A 21,133-nucleotide genomic window follows, 5' to 3' on the forward strand; every position below is an offset into this window, starting at 1 on the left:
TCTCGCCTCCTTGACCAGACCCTCCGGGCACTCTCCGTCGCAGCCACGCGCTCGGCCCGTTATAAAACGGGACGAAGTGGCCGGCTTCTTCTTCACTTGCGCCGCTGAAGCACCGTGATACCGGGACCCTTACAACTCGCGGACGCACCGTTCTCACCTATGGCTGTCCCAGTATCTTTTCGTGTCAATAAGAGTTAGCAGGTCCGCCCGTTTCTCTGCCACATGCTCAAAAGCAAAGGCCAGGCTTACATTAGATTCTGCTTCTGTGCACGCGTATCGTAATCGACGAAGTACCTTGCCGTGTCTCTCGAAGGCCTGTTCCAAAAGTATTCTTTATGACTGCAAAGTTGTGGCTTTGGGGCCCCATAGCCGCTGCGTAGTCCCGTTAAATGTTCGTCAGTCTGATTCCCGCAAAGATCACACTTGCAGCGATGCGTTGGCTGTCCAGGCACGTAGGTCTTGCATTGGTTCTCCAAGAATACTTTTGTGCGAACTAGTGGGCTACGAGGGTCGCAACTCGTCTTGGCTTTTGAATAGAACTACTTTGAACACCTGCAACGTTTAAACACTTCAACGTCGACGTCCGGTTGAGAAGCCAGGTCTGGAGCATTTGAAAAATTTCATAGTATGTACCGCCAAGTGAGATGTTGCTAGCGTAAGACCCGAGCGTCAATCCACACTTCCACGCATGAACTCGTTGAGCATCCCGAATCGGACACCTCCACAGAGCCGAGAGGAGCGTCACGGTAACGTCACCGACGACTCGGACGAGTGAAAAAGCGTCGTTGGCGCGCGGCGCGAGCGGGCGGCTTCAAGAGGTGCGTCTTGGAGCGAGCCCCTTGCTTCCCGGCTGTCACAGCCGCCATGCTCGGAGGAGGAACCCCCGTGCAAGCGCCGCCGCTACTGCGTCAACAAACAAAGCAGCCCACCGTGCGAGGGACGCCGGCAGCGACGCAGGAGCCCCGAAAACGGCGCAGTCTGCCTGCATCCACCTCCATCGACGCAGCCCCAGCGACGCAGAAGATTTTGCGTGGTGACCTGCAGCGCCGAGTTCCACCAGGGTTGCCGGGTCGTTGGTGCTGTTCAACATTTGACAAATCGCGTGTTCCTGCGTCCTGTGGAGCAGTGTGAGAGGCCAGGAGCGGGAGGGGTCTGTGTTGTTTTGGCCGCGGGCCCGCGCTTTTGCGCGCGGAAGCTGGTCCTGTTCGGAGGTGAAGAAGTCGGGACTCACTCACGTCAGCGCCCCACTCGTTCGTCTGCTGCGAATCTCAGCGCACGTGCTCTCGGTCTCGTGCGCGCGGGCTGCCTTCGTCTTTGGCAGGTCGATACTGCCCGACACCGATATCGGAACTGCAATTGTTCGCGAGTGTGTGGTAATCGGACCTTCTATGAACCGACAGTGCGCAACCCTCGCTCGGGACTTCAGCATGAGGCAACGAATTTCGGCCTGTGCGGTGTTACTGCTCTTTGGATATCTGGCGTCGTCGGTGGCACAAGGTAAGGAATACGACTCGGTGAGGTGGGGGAGGTCCCTGTTTTGGGAGGTCCATACACAAGAGCACTGGCTTCGCTGGGTAGTTTCAGCGTAGGACACAAAAGATACAGGTATCGTGTTTCCTCCATTGGGCCACGCCTGGATTGTCTTGCAAACAAGAAGTGGATGGGAAAAAAGGAGGCAAGTGATTAAGATTAAAGGGAATACAACCGAAAGCAGGGAGCAAGAAAAAGAGTATTTAGGGAAATTGAATACAGCCTTAGGCATCCTTGAAATTCAATACAGACATGGAAGTGAGTGGATGGGACACTGGGGGTGCTTACCCTTGGAGACTGGGATCGAAGTAAACTCGTGCTGCATGAAATGCACACGACGAGTTCTGACTTTGTTAAAAGTACCACGGGACCGTTCCTATTGCAATTATTTATTCAAACGAAGTTCTAATTATCTAACGCGTAAACAAGGTTGGCCATCAACCCTCTTCATAAACATGCCCTTGCTTTTAGTTCTGCTTCCTTTTTGCGGTACTTCCAACCAGTGCGCTAGCAATATGTTCAAAATCCCAACCAACTTCTCTTTTTAAACTTTGCGTTAAATTCACCAATTCCGTACTGTGCACTCTACAAAAAAGGAGGCTATTAAAACGTGGAAGAGATGTCACTAGTCTTAGAAGCCCCACTTGCAAGCAATGCATAACCTCTGGAAGTGCCGACGTAACTTATTGTTCCACAACAATAAAATCAAGGAACTTTACTTCCATTATAATTGGTTTGAAAAGTTTTCTAAAATAGTCGTGCAGTTCCCCATGACGATTGTACTTACTGAGGGGGAATAAACATTTACTTGAGTGAGGAGGTATTGGGACGAGGGTGGGCACGTCAGCTTCCTATGGTCCAAAAGGCTACAACCCTGCACCGACTTCAGGGCTCCTTGCACCAGGGCTTATTGCACCTCCTTCTCTGCTGAGCTGGTCGGGTATAAAATTTGTGCTCTTGGAGAGTGGAATCTCGTGAAGCTAATAGTTAAGCGCAAGAACCTCTATCAATAAATATTTCCGGAGAAGTACGGCATTGTGGCTCATTGCAATCCTTTCAGAAGCGAGTATTTTTTTTATTCACTTTAACGAACAGTACAGTATTGATGGCGAAAGCTAGCTTGTATTGCGCGCAGTTTCAAGTTTCTAACGCTCTTCACAAGTTTACAGAACCACGAAAGCTATTAGCTTTAACACTATGGGAAGTAACTTTTAACAGTGAATATCGAAAAAGGTATTGCGAGTTCGGCAAAGTATTTTTACAGTGTTCTTAACCAAATCTTAACCAAATATGTGCAACGGTGGAACTGTTGATGTGCAACGGTTATGTGTAACGGTTTATGTTCAAAGGTGCAATTCTGTGCAACGGTTTTACTAGGTTTCTGAACGGACAAGATTTTTGAGGGAAAAAGCGGGCGATGTTACGGATATTCTGAACACAACTTTAAACGGCTTTGAACTTTGCCTTTATTGCATTCGCCCGTTTGTTCACGTTTGCGGCTTGAAACCATCCGATAAGACTTAGTAGCGTAATTTAAAACACAATATTCGCCATCTTTACCGCAGCGATGGTCGTCCATCTCTTGTTCGTCATTTCCACTACGTCACTTGCATGGGTGCTGTAAATTTTGTGTTAATTGAAAATGGAGATGTTCTCAACCTTGGGCGCTGTCTAATTCATAATGTGCTTCTTCTAGCACTTATCTGGAAAATTCTTATCTTGTTTGAGCGGCTGTTTGGGTAGTTTTTAGTGTGTATTCGTTAGTTAAGCCAAATAGTGCTAGACAATCATTCACGTTTGACTTGACTTGAATAAACTTTTACTAATGTCCAATCCGATTCTGTGAAGCTAAATTCGATGTGGAGTTCAATAAGTAATGTACACCCTTTGTCAAAATTTCCTAGGCCATTCTTAAGCCTCCTCGACTACAAAGAATTCAAAAAATAAGCTTTACCGCTAAATCCGACAGAAATATTTTATGACATTACGAAAGATATGTGTTTTTCTAGCTTTCTGGCCTAAAACGTTTCAGCCTTGCTCGGGACGTAAGCTTGTACATTGAATTTTTCGCGGCCTGCGCACTGTCTTTCACAAAGACTGTAGATATCCTAATGACGAACAGGAGCTCCAAAATATATCGAATTAATCAGAGTTACTTGTACAGTGCTTAGTGATTGATTACCAGGAACCTTCCAGTAGCAGTATCGCCAAGTGTCAGTAGTAGCAGCCCCTCATTTAATTTAGTGCAAAGATGAGGGTTCCTTTCTATTCCCGGGCGGAATGCTGCAATGGGTAAAATGTCTAAGTTGTCAGAGGCCAGATGTCACAAGTTTTATTACCTACCCCTGTAACTGCCTTCTTATGTGGTTTAATAGCGAAAATTGGGTGTTGACGGTCGACGAACCTTGAGCAAGATCCTTCAGATAATCGAAGTTGTGAAGTTCTGCCAGGGTTGAGAAGCACAGCTGATGTATATACGTTCTACTTTGCCCAATATTTCGATTCTATAAACAAAGGTGAATTCTTTCACCTTTCGTCTTCGAGTTTAATGTGTCTGTTAACTCAATACCATGATCTGAGTTTCGCATCGATTTTAGTTAGAGAAGTGTTCCCGATGCTATTAAGCTTTCAGGAAAGAGTAAATTGCCATGCAGAAATCCATGCTCTCACTGTAACGCCCGGAGCAACGAAACAACTGTAATGTTACAAAACTAAAGTTAAACATGCCGCGTTGGCTGATTGGCCGAATGGCTAAGGCACTGTGCTGCTGAATACAAGGGCGCAAGTTCGAATCTGGAGACTTTCACTACGGCGCTATCCAAAGCCTAAGTGTGGCTTCCGCGCGGGAACCGCCTGAATAAAACGAAACCAGAAAAGAAACGGTACTGACGAGTAGGAGTAAAACAACTCTGAATTGGCTCCTCCGTCCCTTTTGTGGTGTTCCATTGTTCCTCGCGCTGACGTATTATAATGAACCAGTACCAACTGGGCCAACGCTCTGTTTTCACCATCGCTTATTTGCCAAATAAGTGAATTTTAAAGCGATATCTATGCGCTCGCCTGTGCAGAACCCGCTTCCACAGTGGCGCGGCCGTTTCTGCAACCTTAGCTACGCAATCTCTCTGTCGCGTTCCAAATGGCGCCGCAGACACATCTGAAATAGCGAAGCTCTACGAATAAATTCAAACCACGAAGAAATCGTTAAAGAAAGCTAAAAAATTAGCGTACTTAGGCGTTCTTGTTTCCCGCTTCCATCTCGCGAGCAGCCGCGCCTACGGGGGATCGAACCAGCAATCTCCTGCTGGACATCGGAATGACTTGGCCGCTGAGCTACCACGGCAGGTTGAAACTGTGCATTCAGGGTCATAAGTGGGTCCACGAGAGACAGGAACTCACGATCGTTCGATCACGCACACTTTTGTGCAAGATGTTATGAGTCATTTGGGCGCAGATAGATGAGTACCTTAAGCCACATAACTCCTACTCTGGCTGAGGCTTTAGGAGAAAGCCGTTAAAGACGATGAACTCTTTCGTGGGTGGCTGTTGCTGTTTAGTGTCAATCTCCACGTACTACAAGAAAAAAAATGGGAACGTTCAAGGCCCAACGCACTTCACGCCAATTCGGTGGTGCACAGACGGATAAACTCGAACTATTTTTGGCCGAGTTCATATCAGACACAAACGTCAGCGGGAGCCTTAACTCCAACCCCCTTATCTAAATACGCACTTTCTCACAGAAGCGCTCCCATCGTATATCCGCCTCAACGCACTGTGCGCAAATATTGAATTTCGCACTTACGGAAAGCTTCCAGCTCCCCGTTACTTTGGAAAAGTTTTATCAGCTAAGAGTTTATGTCAACCTTTCGCTCTGGGGGCTACTTTTGGAATACGCGGTCACGGAAGGATACCACTCAGCCATTTGCGAGAAGTTTAGAGAGAACTTCGCGATGTTGGGTGACCATAATCTTTCGGCCTATAGCAGCAAGTCAATATTTTGGATCATAACATTTTAGTTTGTGCGATTAAAAAAATTAAAGCTATACGTTATTTTCTTTGCGGTAACTTGGTAACTTCGTAATTTAGCTCCCAACATATAGCTGCTGTGAGAGGCGTTGTGTATTATTTGTCTATTATTGCTAAATTAGAGAAAAGTCTTTCTTTTTCAGGCTGCAGTGTATGGTGAGAGAACGATATAAGGTAAAGCGCGTGGCGCATGCGCATGACACCTACACTGTGAAATTAATGCGATGTTGACAGTCGACCAGTATGGGCGAAATCTAGGGACACGAAAATGCAAATAGTACTGTCAATACTATCTACAACATACGCACTCGCAAGTTAAATATTGTTACTGACAACACTGTTCAGCGGACTATCTGTAGTAAAATTGTAGATTATCGATAGCTCACTACAATAAAACTGTTGGTATAGTACTGATTTTAGATTATCAGTACAGTGAGACCGGCTGTTGCCTGTGCCAGTATCATTCCCACTACACGGCTCCAGCCTCCTGCCGCGCAACGCGGACGTGGTCAATATGCCGACGTCTTAAATGAGCGTCGTATTCATTTCAGGGAAGTCAAGGCAGATGACCACTCAAAAGTTGTACGAGCCCTTTTTACAGCCCTCCGGTCCCAACTTCCTTCTATGACTACAAGCTTCTGCAAAACCATCCTTGAGACACTGCTGAGCTGCTTGGAACCAGTCATATTTAGGTTTTCTGCGACGCTACATCCATAGTTGAATGCCTGTTCGGAGGCATCCCTCGATCAACATTATGGCCCCTAATTCCAGGTCGTGTGGTAATGAACTAAAATGCGCCACTATAATAAAATGGAATGCTAGAGGCCTGAAACCCGTTTGTCGGACTTTCGTCAGGTTGTGTACATAAATACCTTCCCTATCACCGTCATTTGCAAGTCGAATGTATAGATGAAACTTTCTGGATATGAAACTTTTTCCTCATTAACTTCTGGCGTACCGAGCAAAGTATTGCTGTTCATCCGATTAGAACTCACGTACGTTCTACACTCTGTTAAGCCACATGACAGTAACCAGTATATAGGCCTTACGGTGAAAAAGAAGCGCTTATCGTTAACGCTAATAGGGGTTTATATATCTCCATCCGGGAACTTCGACTGCAAGAGACTATAAAAAAATATTCGAGACACCCCTGGACCATGGATTATAATCGGAGACTTCAACGCACACCATACGCTCTGGGGTAGCCAGAAGAAGGATCTAAGAGGTCGACGACTTGTCTCACTGGCATCACATGAGCTTTGTTTTGTAAACGACGGCAGCCCAACTTCTCTTCGCGGAGCAACATATAGCAGTTGTCTAGACTTGGCATTGGTCTCCGGAAGTCTGACTGGCAGTTTTGAGTGGTTCACAGATATTAAAGCCCACAGGAGCGATCATTTTCAGACATACCTGAAGATTGAGGGCCTTGATGCTTTGCTTCTGGAAAAAATAATCCGGCGAATAGACTGGAAGAGTTTCTAATCTTACATGGAAGACATCTGCCGCTAAGTGCTTTTCTTGAGCTTCGAAAGTGCCATAACTTTCACTGCGAAGGACATCACGCGTTGTGTGCGGATACATCCCAAACGTATGGAGTTCGACGAAGCTTAGAACATCTAAGTACGATTCGCCGTCGTGCGGAACAGAGATACTGGCGCACAAAGTCTGTTCATGACCTTCGTGAGGCCAGACGGACAAAACCAACTTAAGCGCCATTCAGGCGATACAAGCCCTAGGTGTCCGGATGCGTCTTGGTCTACCGCGCTGCGCCTCAGCAGTGGCAACCATTTGCACCGCAAGAGATCATCTGATAACAACCTCCGCGGCAGTATATGCACTCCGGGCTCGCATTAAACATTTCGCTCAGCTGCCTCATCACCACCTTGCATTCCTTTCGTCAACAAGACCACGGGCACCATTTTCGTAGGTAATCGCTGCTCGAGAGTCTACCCTCCGGATACACACCTGCGGCATGACCATCATCACCCCTTTGGTGCCTCTCGCAGCCACAAGTGTACCAACCATACCGGGAATAGCCAACAAAGCGGATATGCCGCCACAACGTCTTCAACAGCTCTCCATGCACTTTTTACAAGAAGCCTACAGAGACCGGTTTCATGTCTACACTGATGGCTCGGTAACGAACTTCAGTTCAGCCGGAGCTGTAATCATGCCAGCGAGATGTGTATACATTCAGTTCACGCTGCCCAATTTTACGACGTCAACTGCATCCAAACTCACAGCTATTCGCGAGGCTTCTGTACCTCAAGCAAGAATTACCACAAAAATGGGCTGTGCTTTGAGACTCTAGGCCATCTCTTCAGTGTCTGCAGTCTGCTCTTCGCCGCGGCCCGTACGAACAGCTTGTGGCCGAGATCCGTCATGAATATGACCTCCTAGTCAGGCATGGATATAATAGTTTTTCTATGGCTCTCAAGCCACTGCGGCATTTCCTGGAATGAATGTGCAGACAAAGCTGCTCATTATGCCCATGGAAGTGCCCAATTGGCCAGTATCCCGTTATCACGCCATGATGCTGCAAGGTGACTGCGCTCTATCGCCGGCAAAATCACGCTTGCTCTTGTAATACGCCGTAGTTTTCAGACTCCCGCTTGTACTTGCTCGACGCCGAGCTGGAGCGCCGCTTACCCATTTACATGCCACGATCATATGTCACCTTGCTGTGTCGCCTGTGGATAGGTGTTGCTTTCACCAAAGCTTAGTCCTTCACTATCGGAATGGTTGACAGCCCTGCGTGTGACGTGTGTGCCACGGAAGAAACAATAGAATACCTCTGGTGTCCCTGTTCCCGGTTTGCAACGCAGGGACCGTACCTGTCAACCACACTCCGGATGTTCGACAGCAGCCAATAACTGCGGAGGCTGTTTTATGCCTCAGCCGTTGCCCATTACAGTACGATAAAAAAGCATTCCTTTGTGTTTTTGAAGGACACAGACTTGTCTGCACAATGGTAGGGACACCGTGCACCATTTTTCATTCGTCATTTGATTAGTTTACCTGTTGAGTTTTACGCTTTATTATCGCCCATGGTTCTGTTTTTGTAGTTATCTTTACTTTTCCTTTTCTTGCTTCTCAAGGTATATTCCACGTCCTTTAAGTATCCCTTCTTTTGCTTTAATTCCCTCCTTTCCCATTTACCGCGCGTAGGGCAGGAAACCGGACTGTTCCCCGGTTAACATCTCTGCCTTTCGTGTACCGTATCTTCCGTTTTCCCATTACACTAACAACAATTGGGTATATTAAAGTTAGCAAGAGTACTTTTTTCGTCTGGGAAGAACGTCAAAGCGCCTTCCCTGAAGCGTTATCTCATAGAAGTGCTTGAACACAAAACATCCTAATAATTATTGGGGAACGCTCTCAAAATCGTTAAACAGCAGTAGAAGCTGTAGCAACTTGGTTGACGAATAGTCTCGGTAATATGGTAGGAAGGCACCTCTCTGGTTGCATTTAAACTGCGCGTAAATTTTCACTTTGTGGCTAAGGATTGTGTAAATGTTTTCTCTTACATTCTTCGACAGAGTTCTCTGGCTGGCGCAGATGAATCGCAAGCTTTTTGATGGAACCACCTTGTAGCGTATCAATGCTTTGCCGCCACTGCTCGCCTGTTAAATTTTACCGCCATCATGCTGGCTGAAAATCCGTTCTTTGTATTACTTTTTTGTCTCTAACTTTTGTCAAAATTGCTAATCCCCCTAAGGAAAACGGAGAGAAGATGAAACTACTTGTTCGCGCTGTTACATCAGGTAGTCTCACTTTAAGAAAGAACACCTTCATCGCTAGGCCAGATGGTGATCCCGCTCGAAAAGCAAGGGAAGCTAAAGGTGACACTTCAGCTCCGAAAATGAAAACGACCCGGGTCCAGCAGGGCCAATTTTTCCGGTTCCCCAATGTTCCCCCGAAGACACCACGCAGACGACACTTCCAAGGACACTTGCTCGGCAGTCTTGCTCGCCCCAGACGAAGGAAAAAACAAAAAACCACAACCTGGCGGGAGCAGGCAACAGTTGACAGAAGGGTCTCCCCGGTGCAGGTCACGTGCTGCAGGGTGTCAGGCTCAACGCCTGCCTCGGGCTGGCCAAGTCAGTCAAAGCAACCACGAAGCAAACCGTTAAGTGCTTCGACGCGGACGACGTGCGTAGGGGGCAAAGACATCATTCGAACGCTGTCTCCGCAACTTGGCAGCATCGCCAAGGGAAAGACGTGTTCACTGAACGGGACTGCGTTGCAAAACAGAAACAAAGGTTGGAGTCGAAGGAGATCCGTTGAGGGGTGAGAGTCATGTCCGCGGACAGAAATAGACGCCGTCTACTCTGGTGGCTTCAGAGAGCGTGGGGCAACCCCACAAATCACTACGAACTGTCGCCAAACCCTGGGGTTCAGCGAAACGAGTGGGAAAAAGAACAAAAGAAGACTTTACGCACCGTGTTGAGTGTTGTGTCTTTTCGTGAAGCTGGTTGCGTCGCCGTTTGTGCGAAAGCGGGTTCCTGACGGCTTCAGTTCGTTCATGTTCTCAGTTCAGACAGGTTCCCATAAGCTGCGCCTAGGGTGTGTAGCCTTCTTCAACTGTAAATCGCACGCAGTTTAGCAGTTCTGCAGTGGTGTAACCCCGAACTGTTGCACAACAAAAAAGTAGAGTCGTTTCGGCAGGTCCTCCCGAGTCCCGTTGTGGTCTTGCAACCTTATTGAACGCATCATAATAACCTCTACCATCTGTGTCGTCCTGAATTAAGGATTGAACGGTGGCGGCAGAGGAGGTATACGAACATTTTATTTGAGCCGAAACGGAGATGGTTAAGCGGTTCCTCTCTTGCAAATACGTCCTTAGCCCAGGAGGTCCTGGATACGTGCGGCCAGTTTCGGGGTTCTTGGAAGGTTATTTAAATGACAGCGTTGGAGACGTTACTAAAGGCTGTTTTTACGTCTAAAGCCTGGATGGCACTTGCTGAGAACGTTCTGAGATGGTCTAGAACATCCTTTTTGATTTGGAACACGACGTCTTGAGTAGAAGCAAGAGCTCAAAAACAAATCATCGTGTGTGCGAGTCGGTAGTATTCTTCATGATAGGCTGTAGTCGAGTGTGGCTGAGGCGTTCGTAAGCATTGCCTACATATGATGTCAGAGATATCAGGAGTAAATTATTCCTGCGCAGAAGTTCGTGGAGTTTACAAATAAATATAACATCCGCATGTCGTTGTTGGGTGTGAACCGTGCCTTGGGTTTATTGCGAGTTGAATAAGTCGAGCAGCGGTTGGAGAGAATCGTCGCTTAGGTTACGCAGTATTTTGTTATCTATGCCATCATGGCTAGATGTGGCGCTGCGGGTAAGCTTTGCCAGGACCTCATGAAGTTCATAAACGGTGAAACGGACGTCGAAGGTGAGATTCAGGGTCTCTGAGCATCCCGGATGGTCTGTTGTAGAAGGGGGTGCCAGCTTATATAGAGTGGTTTGAATATTGGCAAACAGCTAATCTTCAGAGCCGGTGCAGTTAGGTTGTGTGCCGAGGGGAGTTGGGGGGTTTCAATACAATTCAATTCAATTTAGTTTCTAGAAAAGTCCAGAAAAATTCCTGGGCAAAAATCTGCTAGTGGCAGCGTGGCCGAGGCCGCGGAACCGATACTTGGAATGGCATACAGTGCATAAACGTACAGTACATAACTAGGGTTGGATGAACGCAAAAAGAAACAAAACAAAAAAAAACATAAGGGGACTAAGAATACTTCCCATGTAAAAAATCGCAAATTTCACATAAATACAGGTGGTATGCCGATGAATAGTTAAACGAGCGCAATAAATTTTAATTTAACGGAGAACAACGACACTTATTGCTAGTGAAGAAAACACGGAAAATCAAAGAAATACAAATATCGAATTATATATAGAATGCAATAGTTTATACGTTGGCCCCCAGAAGTGACAGTGCTGAACCTAAAGAGCCTATGATAAAGAACCATCGGCACACTTTCGCAAAACCTATTGCAGTAGCAGTACCTTTCACCTTACAGTAGGTGCTCATCAAATAGGCACCAAACAGGTTGAATGCATTCGTTGAATAGGTTGTTGAATGCATTTGTTGAATACATAGGTTGAATATCAAATAGGTTGAACACATTTGTATAGTCCAGTGTCCAGTTTATAACTTGCATGCACGCGCGTTGATGCTCAGCATTGGGAAGGGGCCGCACGGGCGTATATGACGACCTGCGCTTTGAGGTGGAACTTCGTCACGACGTATCCGCAGCTGGACGCACAATGAGTAACGTCATGTCAACAAATTATTTTCTCCTGACTAGCCACCTCAACTGCAAAAATTTACGGTAAATCGAGGGTTTGTGTGCTTCACAAGAAATCGTAACGTAAGCATTTCAAAGTATCAAAAATTTTCTCACTTTTTCTACTTAACTTGAAAGCCAAAATACGAAACCTTCCCTGCCATTACCTAATCGCAACCCTTTGTGCGGCTGAATACAACGTTACTTCAATTGTATCAATTTCTACAGACGACTAGGGCTTTTTCGCCGCAATTTTTTTTCATGTGGCGTGCCTGGAGTTGGGCTTCATCCATATCTCGTTTTTAGGGATACCTTGCTGAGGTGCGTTGTAGTTCGCCAAAGTGAGGATTCACTGAACAGCGAAGTTGTGCACCTTCGGTTGACCTTTGGCCTTAGCGCTTCTAAGAAAGAAGCATCTAGAAAAGCGGCCACAGGATCAGCGCGCCCTTGAGCCCGTATTCTAAGCGTTCTCCGACACGTTCGGGCTGAGGGCGGATGCGTCTCGAAGCAGAGGCCGTTAACGTCACCGCTCGCCGTAAATCAGTCAGCGGCTTTGCAGCAGCCCGAGCTGTCGCAATCAAAATAGGGTGTCGTAAGGTACACGGCAGAGCCTTTTTGCCTTGTTCTTGTTCCCCACCCTTGAAGCTATTGAAAGAAGCACAAGTGAGTCCTGTTGCCAAACCTTAGAACTGTGGAGCCCTTAAGTTCTAAAGCAGGTTCGTACTTTGTGCTTAGCCTGTAGCCTGGCGCAAGCCGGTTCGAGCCGGTTGTGCGCCTATTGCGAGCACTCATAAAAGCCCATTTTCCGTGTCGTGGCAATTGTAAATCACTTTTGATCCTCCAGAATTTGCAGGACCAATTTTAGAGGTCGTCATGGGGCGAAGTAGTACGCAAAATCAAGTTTTAAATTACTGTGAGACCTGTGATATGCTTCGCTCAGCGAGTATAACCTGGGAACTGCAACGTGATGTTTTAACGCCCAAGCGCAACTTGTTCGGCATGGACGCGTGGTCCAAGGGGAATAAGTGTCGTCGAAGAAGTCTTGAGCGTTACTATAGTTGAAGGCTTGTGGAGCGCCCACATGAAAATACCTACAGCTTCAAATTCCATTCAAATATCTTCAAAATTAACGTGATAACCCTAGTGGTCGTTATTTTTTTCTCTCTGACTTTACTTATATTATTCATGCCCTTTTCCTTTCAAAGAAAAGATAATCCCGCAACGGCGAATCGAGATCAAATTATGTTTCTAAATCACCGCCTTGATAGTTTCACCATTTATTAATTGAATCACCGTAATACCATTGATTAATGGTATTACAGAAGTAGGAGGCTAATGCGAATTGATGCAGTCAACTCAAGGGTTTCAAAATTTATTCTAGGAACGTGTGCGGGAGTTTTTTTTGTTAAAGCACCAATTTTTAGCGAGGAAACATTCAATTTCAGACATCAGGGCTTCGGGGGTGCTTCAAAAAGAACTGTAGGCCCATCCCATATATCAGAAAAAGCTCTTCAGGCGACATCGATCTGCACCAATGCAATGTACCAGTGTGTGTGTTATTTCTCAGTCATTTTCGAGGAACAAGATGTCCCGAATGATGTTCTTCGGTAACTGACTGACGAGGAACTTCTGAAAGGAAACAACTTGCTAAATGCATTCATTGTACATGGGTTGTAAGCTGTATTCATCGGTAATAGACTATTGCTCGTCGATTGCATAATTATCAGACGGAAAAAGAGACACGTGGAAAACATTTTCTGTGAACATTAAAACTACCTGTGTCTTTTTACCAAATACTAATGAAATAGTCGGTTCGCGTTCCGAAAAAATAACTGCGCTCCGCTATCTGTCAGCCCGCTCAAGGTGTACCGTTTTGCTTTCTCGGTGTAGTGGTTAAATATATCTTGAAGAAACAGCCTTAACACATTTTGTCTGTGTTTATGTGTGCGGTCGTGTGTGTTCATGTTTGCGTGTGCGTGTACGTGTTTGCGTGTGGGTTGTTATGTAAGTATGTGAGCGCCTATGCTCATGCCTGAGTGCTGCGCTAATTTAAATATTTATACGGTCAGAATACTGAATGAAGATAGGCTTTCTCTGTAAAGCAGAATTATCTCCTAACGCCACTTTTATTCGCAGATATTTTTTGGCGACGAACCCGAGAAATCTGTCCTATCTGCCTTTTATTAGAACGTCTAGGGGCTCCAGGCAAATATGAGTGGAAAGGCTTGTCGGGAGATGAGGTCCTCAAAGAAGGCTTGCGCACTATTTAATAGCAGTCAATGCCACGTTTCTACAATTTTTTTGCATTATTTTACTTACGTAAGCTCCACAGTATTCATCGCACATGTTATGCCTTTAATCTCCACAGTGCGGAACATATGGGATCCATAACCTCCAAAAATATCATAGTTCACGGCAACGAGCGCTAGTCGATGCACTCGTGGCCTCGCAATAATTGTTCCACTTGCAGCCACCAAGTTTACGGACGCATAGCTAGATCTAGAGGTCGTTGAATGGTCATTTTGCGGACCAGGAATGCACGTGAAAAAAGAACCAAATGATTATTAGGAAGCCCAAGAATGAATGCCACAACAGTCTTGTGCGCGTACGGCAGTTCGTGGTTAAACAGTTCAAACATTTATTTGCGCAGTCAAGATCCGCTCTTGGTACATGCATGCGTTTATATTATATATGTTGGAATAACACAATTCGAAAAAGTAGTCTGGTTATATAATGGGCAACCATTCATATCAAATGTTTCGTTTCGTTCAAGATTATTATATGCTATACAAAGTACCAGAGTGTGTTGAATGACAACTTAATTTCATTTTTCATCGCAGTGGCAGCTGCACCTTCAAAATCTGACGAGCTAAGCAAAGGCTACGAAGACGGGCGATTAAAGCTTATAGTCAAAGGTAAGCTGCACGAATCCTTCCCGGGGCAGTCGAAGGTTCTTTGCTGCGCCGCAAGTGTATTGAGGAGCGCGCCAGCGCATGGCTAGAAAGTGTTGTTTGGTAAGGCAGACTTAACTTTACATTTATTCTGCCTGCAATGTCTCCGCTTAAGCGACGCCGTACCGCATCAAAGGCAACAACATCCATCACACTCATCCCTAAGCCCTGTGCCCGGAAAATCTCCAACTGGAGACAAGACATATACCTTGGTATGATCCAGTGACCGCGGGGAAAAAGTGTGTTTTTTGATGTAGCATGCGGTACTTCTAGTCTCCGGATGTCATAAAAAATGTTTGTCTGCCTCGATGCAATGCCTGCAACTCGGTGCCTCTGTTGCTGTACGCAGCATTTGCGGACGAGCTTGTGCGCGAGCTCTCTTCGAAGCTGGACAAAGGACAAGTGCAGCTCCTGGAGGAGAAGCTGGGGAAGCTGCCAGATCACATCCAGGAGCACCCGGCGATCGGCCAGAAGCATCTCTGGGTTGGAAAGGGCAAGCCGCCTACCCCCAAGGACACAGAAAGGAAAGAGCGCCACGCCATGGCAGCACGGTAAGCCTATTTCTTGCAATTGCGAAAGAAATGCCCTTCAAGCACAAGACAAAAATTGTCAAAGGTTTGCTTTTGTCAAATAATTGGCAGAAAATTCACAAACCGGCCGCGTGAATGAGGCCTAACAGGCGATTACATTGCGTGTTCTAATACAGCTGCTCTAGGTGGGTGCGGAAGCTTGGTATAATCCTGCTGATTGAAGTTCACGAATCTGTATCGAAACACGTCCATATGATACGATGCATGATTGGGGAGTGGCGTTCACGGATGCTGGCACAGGGTAGTTTTAAGTGCGATGCACTTTATAAGCGACCCCAAACCATCCACCGCCGGCGGCGGCGTCCGCAGCCCTGCTCTCCCTAGCAACGGCGCAGAGCGGAGAGGAGCGTCGGTAGCAACGGCGCAGTGACGTCACTCACCACGTGACGCCACGCCCTCACCTCTCCCTCGCGGTGCGGCGGTGTGCACCGCGCGCATCCCTCTCCTCACCCGCGCCGTGAAGTCACGCACCACCTCCTCTCCCGGCAACTGCCGTGCGCCGCTGCGCGCGTCCCCCTCCCCCTTCGCTCGCTCCTCCTCTCCCCTCGCTGGCTGCAGCTGCGCGCGCACCCCTCTCTCTCGCGCGCCCGCCTTCTCTCTCAGCCACCTGGCTCGGCGCGCTCAGCGCGGCGTACCCCCCTTTATACGCAGCGATAAACCGCCAGACCTCCGTGGGTCGGCTCGCGCGCGCTCTCTCGCTACAGTCTCCTGCTCGCTCTGCTCCAGTTTAGACCGTTCGCTGGCTGGGCGCCTCTCAAGGCGATGTCAGAATTACTACGCCGTGTACTCTCGGCGCAAGAAATGCATTCGCACTTCCTCACGATTCCCTTCGGGGAGGTGGGGGCAATTTTTGCTGGTTGTAACTGGAGGTGATATCCTAGGGCCGATTGCTGCCCAAATTATTTGAACCCAAGTTCCTCTACCATAACCCTAATGAGGTGTCGAGAAGAAAAAAAAACAGACGGTCGGTGGTATCAGAAGCGTGACGGTTAGAGGGGAGATAAGAGGGTAGCGCGCAGGGCTCGGAAAACTGTTCATGCTCAATAGTTCTTTGTTGAGCATGACTACTACATAGTCATGCTCAACCCGATGCGCTGTACAAATTTTGTGCATAGTTTTGTTGTGTTGTGTACATGACCAGTTTTCCGAGGCGGAGGGATAAAAAAACTGGTCATGTTCAATAGTTTTATATAGCCGTTGACGGCAGTAAGCAATTTATATTGGCAGACTGCAGTACTCGTCTTTTCTACGACTCGGCCACCATAATTTACACCTCGGGGCATCGATTCATCCTGTTTTGCTAACACGAAGCCTGGGGCTAGTCCCTGTGGTGGCTGGACGGCGTGAGTGGTATCAGGAAGTTCATGTGTGGCTTTTTATCGACGTTTAAGGAAAATGAATGCCTAACAAAAATATATGAGCGCACATGATCAGGTGTGATAGACACAGCTTCAAGCAACAGGGGTACTCGTAAACTTGGCAAAAATCATTTGAAGAATCTTTTCGGATAAATTGCCTAAAGGGGCAGTTAAGTGCGTTGTGAACGTTAAGTGATCGTCTTTGTAGATTAGAGTTCAGAATACGCAAGCAATTTTCTGATATTGCCAGCCAGATTTGCGCGTATATTTTAACAAAAACAGTGCTTTAAAAAGGACCGCTTCTGTCGTACCATCGTTCCTGCCAATTTGCTGACGTAAGCTATAGTGAACACTGGCAAGGGGTTGCTGCATGCTTAACCTGTACAAACTATGCGTGAGCTACGCGTCAGAGAAAAAGGCAATGCTAAACACCAAAAGAGAAGAAAATTGAAATTTTTGAGGTTACGATGGCACTTTACAAACCAGTTTGACTTAATTACGCCAGTTCTGGCGGTGGCCGCATATGGGGCATGGCGTTTTCGCTCATACCGCACATTACAGGTAAACAAACGCTTTAGATTCCATTAAATGTTCGAGTAAACAAGTTACACGTGTTAAAAATTATGACGCACCCTCAAATAAGACATCGACAAACTCCCTTTTATCTCCCTTTAATATAAATAGTGCCGGGCCATTCATTTTCTTCAAACGAACGTTCATTTTCTTCACCGTAAGGGTACTTTGTCACACCATGTAAAATCGAGCGGTTCCCGCTGATCGTATGATTATTCCTTTTGGCACTGATGGCTTACGCACATGGTTCTTCCCTAAACGCAGGCGCAAGTTCGCCATGCATAAGCGCGACGGGGCCCTGGTGCTTCCCTCGGAGGAGATCTGTCAGACGACCACGCAGTGGGAACAGCTCAACAGGACGCAGGACTACGACGGCCACGAAGTTGAGATCGTGCAGGACGAGATCCAGCAGTACGTCTTCTCCTACCGCTGCGCCACGGCGCAGAATCCATGCACCGCCATCTCTGGGCTGTGAGTGGGCATTTTACTTTTTAATTCTACTTCTTTCGTTGACTCGTGCATCCTTTACTTTACGTGTTACGGCTCGCTTAGTCTTGGTTGCGCTTTCGCTTTATTCAGACACGACTGAATAGTGATGAACTGTGCTGAACCACGCCCACTTTTTACGGTTATCGCTTGGAGAGGCATAAAAACATGCCAAGCCACCAAAACATTTCTCTTTGAACATGATATAATTCAGAGATTCGCATGAACTGGGAAGTGCGGGTAAGCCATGGCCGCAAGGAGTTATTCCCTCAATGAATTGTAGCATTATACGGAAGATAACTAAGAAAACGTTGTTTCGTTTGTCGCTCTTGTTGATAAATTTTCATGGTATAATCTGGTCATATGGTCAGTATGATTAGTTCGACGTCACAAAAAAGTTACTGGTACTTAATTTTTTTCTTTTATGGCGTCGAAATGCGGAAGCGTCACTTCTCGTTTAGTTGGAAAGCAAATGTGTGGGTGGGTATGTGTTCGTCGTGGCCAATCGAAATTGGTAGATAGTCCAGGAGCCTGTAACGGCGTCAGTTACCGGCCAATTTCTTTGAGTTGGCATGTGCGATTTCTGGGCGGGTATGTTGAGGTCACATCCAAATGAAAATTGGTGTATTGGCCACGAGCTTCTGACGGGTGTTGTCACCTTCACTAATGCTGTCACCTTCACAGGAGTGCGTATATTGGTAGGCATATATTCGTCCTTAAGGTTACGGAACTCATAGAGTTTCATACTAATATATACTAGAGGGAAATCTGGCGCCACTGTCTAGGGGAGCCGCGCTTCGGCGAGCGTTCCGTCATGTACCCGGCAGGTACGTTCCACTTGTCCTTGGCATGGCTCATGAACAGGCTGAAACGTTGGCTATGGCTGCAAAAAGCAACAATATTACCGTAAATGGTTCGTGAAATTCGTTTTGTTGTCATAAAATTGAACCTACAAAATGTCAGTAGTTTTTAGAAGCTTAATGTACGATGAACAAGAAGAAAAAAAAGTTACTTTTTTTGTTGATTTTGGCTTCGAGACAAAAAAGAAGCCGTATGGCTAGCTAAGCCAAGCAGGCGAGGAACGTCGCTAGCAGCAATGGCGCCGCCCACGTCGGCCCACGACTGCAGCGACAGATTTCCCTCTAGTATATATTAGTATGAAACCCTATGAGGAAACTTAAAGCTCGGCCGACTGGCCGAGCAACCCAAAATTTATTGTACGCAAGCTGCGGTTTCGGGTTGATAATGTTGGACCTGAAAGCGTATGACTAGGGCTAACGCTGTTGAGTCAGCTGTAAGCTTTTGACGACTGCTGTCATTGTCACGGCCAGTCCATTTGAGTAGGTATGCTGTTACAACGTCGCAGTAAATGGGTAGCAAGATGAGGGGCTTAGAGCTACATGCAACCAATGGGAATTTCGGGGACAAGGTCTTGCCACGCTTTTAAGAGACGCATGCCTGGGATTGCCACTTATTTCGCCAAATGCGCCAAGTGATCACCAATATTTTTAGAAGATGCTATAGACGTGGAATGTTCGCGTCTCTATGCGTGCATCTTTTTGTCGACACTGTTACATCGTACAACCATAACGTGTATTGCTTTTTTGAGCCATTTCACGGAAATTTTCAGCCGATATCTTCACGTCCTTGGTCTTACATACCGACTGTTAAATTAACTTGTCAATTCTGCTAGTCGAAGTCACCCCAATGTAAACCGGCTTTGAAACACCTTATTTTTGCAATATTATTGTTTTCTTTCTTGCAGTTATGACAGTGAATGCACTGAGCGCAAGGGCTGGATGTACCTCTACTACCGGCCGATTGAAGGGGAAAACAGAGTTGCCAAATGGGGCTACGTTTCGGTCAACCACCACTGCGTCTGCAAAGTTACCCCCAAGGGAGCCCCCTAGGAGGCGCTGAACCAACAAGCGACGTGGACAAAAGACTCTAACCAAGCCCTGGTTAACAGCACTTGATGGAAACATTAGTTGAAGATACAACTAGCTGTGTAAATATTAGCTCAAATGCTTACGTGCTCTGCCAAAATTTCTTGAGCACCGGCTCAAACAGTACGATAAAAATAGAACAATTTATGAAGTAGATGCAATTATCACCGTGTTAGCAAAATATTGAAACAAACCTTCAGTACTCTTGTCTTTGAATTGCCGCATTGACATTTTCATTTCCAGATTTGACAAAGCCACAACATTGACAATGCTAAAAAAACGCCTCAAACATAGTGCGCAAAATTAACTTTTTGAAAATCGGTATAAAAACCTTTGATAAAGTCATGAAACGCCAACAACTGCGGTTTTTAATTTTGTAAGCAGGCTTCGCTTGTTTTTTGCCACGTTTTTCGCTTTGCTAAACTGCAGCTTTTGGTAACACCAGTCATCCGTCCATGCTTTTGCTTTTTAACCTTTAACGCTGCAGAATAAAAGTCATAAGTATCATTAGTGACACACCAAGCGTCATATTTATTTCTACTAATATTCAATAAGCTGGGTGCATTTTAGGCAAGACATTTTAAAAGACCAAAACGCTTGCCACTGCTCCTTTCTGAAAACTTCTCATGAAAGTGCAGAACTGCAACAGTTTGCACAATTGCCATACGACTGTGTATTACAAGAGGCTTCAGGACATTACACTCATTGTTCACCAGCGCCCACAGTTTTCAATTTTTTATGCTTATGGAGAAAATAAATATTCTTGTTGGATTGAGAGTTGCAAGAAAGAAATTAAACGAACTTGTTGGGGCCTAAGGCTAATATTTTATCCATAAATCATCACTCACTGCATTGAAGCATCTCGAGAATACGTCACTTCGCATTCATGATCTGACTTCCTTCTTCAGTATTATATATATTTTTCACAGTACTTCATACCATATCACCGCACCACTAGATGTGTGATTTCAGTGGAGCATTCAACACATTGAAGTCGGCTCTTCCGATTGAATCATCGCGCACAGTTCCTCGACGAGCGGTTAGGAGGGAGCTCAAAATTACGAACTCATCTTTTTTTCTCTGTGTGACCATTCTGCGTGAAAGTGTGCTGTGAATTTGTACATGAGAATGAAGTTTTTTCTATAAAGTTGCTGAAGTTTTTGTGCAATGTTTTTTTTGCTGATGTGCTTTATTAAGGGGATACTGCACCACGTGCAGAATATAAACTGTTTCTCGAAAGAAGTTTAGGGTAATTACATCCACATACAATCTGTTTCAGCACAATGCACAGTTTCCAGAATCTGCCTTGCAGTTCTAGTGCACACTCTGTGATTTGTTTTCAGGGATAAGCGAAACTAAATTAGTTCAGGCTGGTGAAAATACGT

General features: G+C 46.2%; 1 protein-coding gene across 1 annotated transcript; it reads left to right on the forward strand.

The window, feature by feature from the left end:
- The first annotated feature begins 471 nt into the window (after window positions 1–471).
- LOC144142606 (uncharacterized) lies at window positions 472–20,909 on the forward strand. Its single transcript, XM_077674239.1, has 5 exons — window positions 472–1,497; window positions 14,685–14,759; window positions 15,145–15,346; window positions 17,581–17,787; window positions 19,568–20,909. The coding sequence occupies exons 1-5, from the start codon at window positions 1,389–1,391 to the stop codon at window positions 19,710–19,712; spliced, it is 738 nt and encodes a 245-aa protein (XP_077530365.1). The 5' UTR covers window positions 472–1,388; the 3' UTR covers window positions 19,713–20,909.
- The last annotated feature ends 224 nt before the right edge of the window (window positions 20,910–21,133 follow it).

The sequence above is a fragment of the Haemaphysalis longicornis genome, unplaced genomic scaffold (genome assembly GCF_048455015.1).
Source record: "Haemaphysalis longicornis isolate Haplotype H1 unplaced genomic scaffold, Haemaphysalis longicornis Haplotype H1 scaffold_6, whole genome shotgun sequence".
Lineage (NCBI taxonomy): Eukaryota > Metazoa > Arthropoda > Arachnida > Ixodida > Ixodidae > Haemaphysalis > Haemaphysalis longicornis.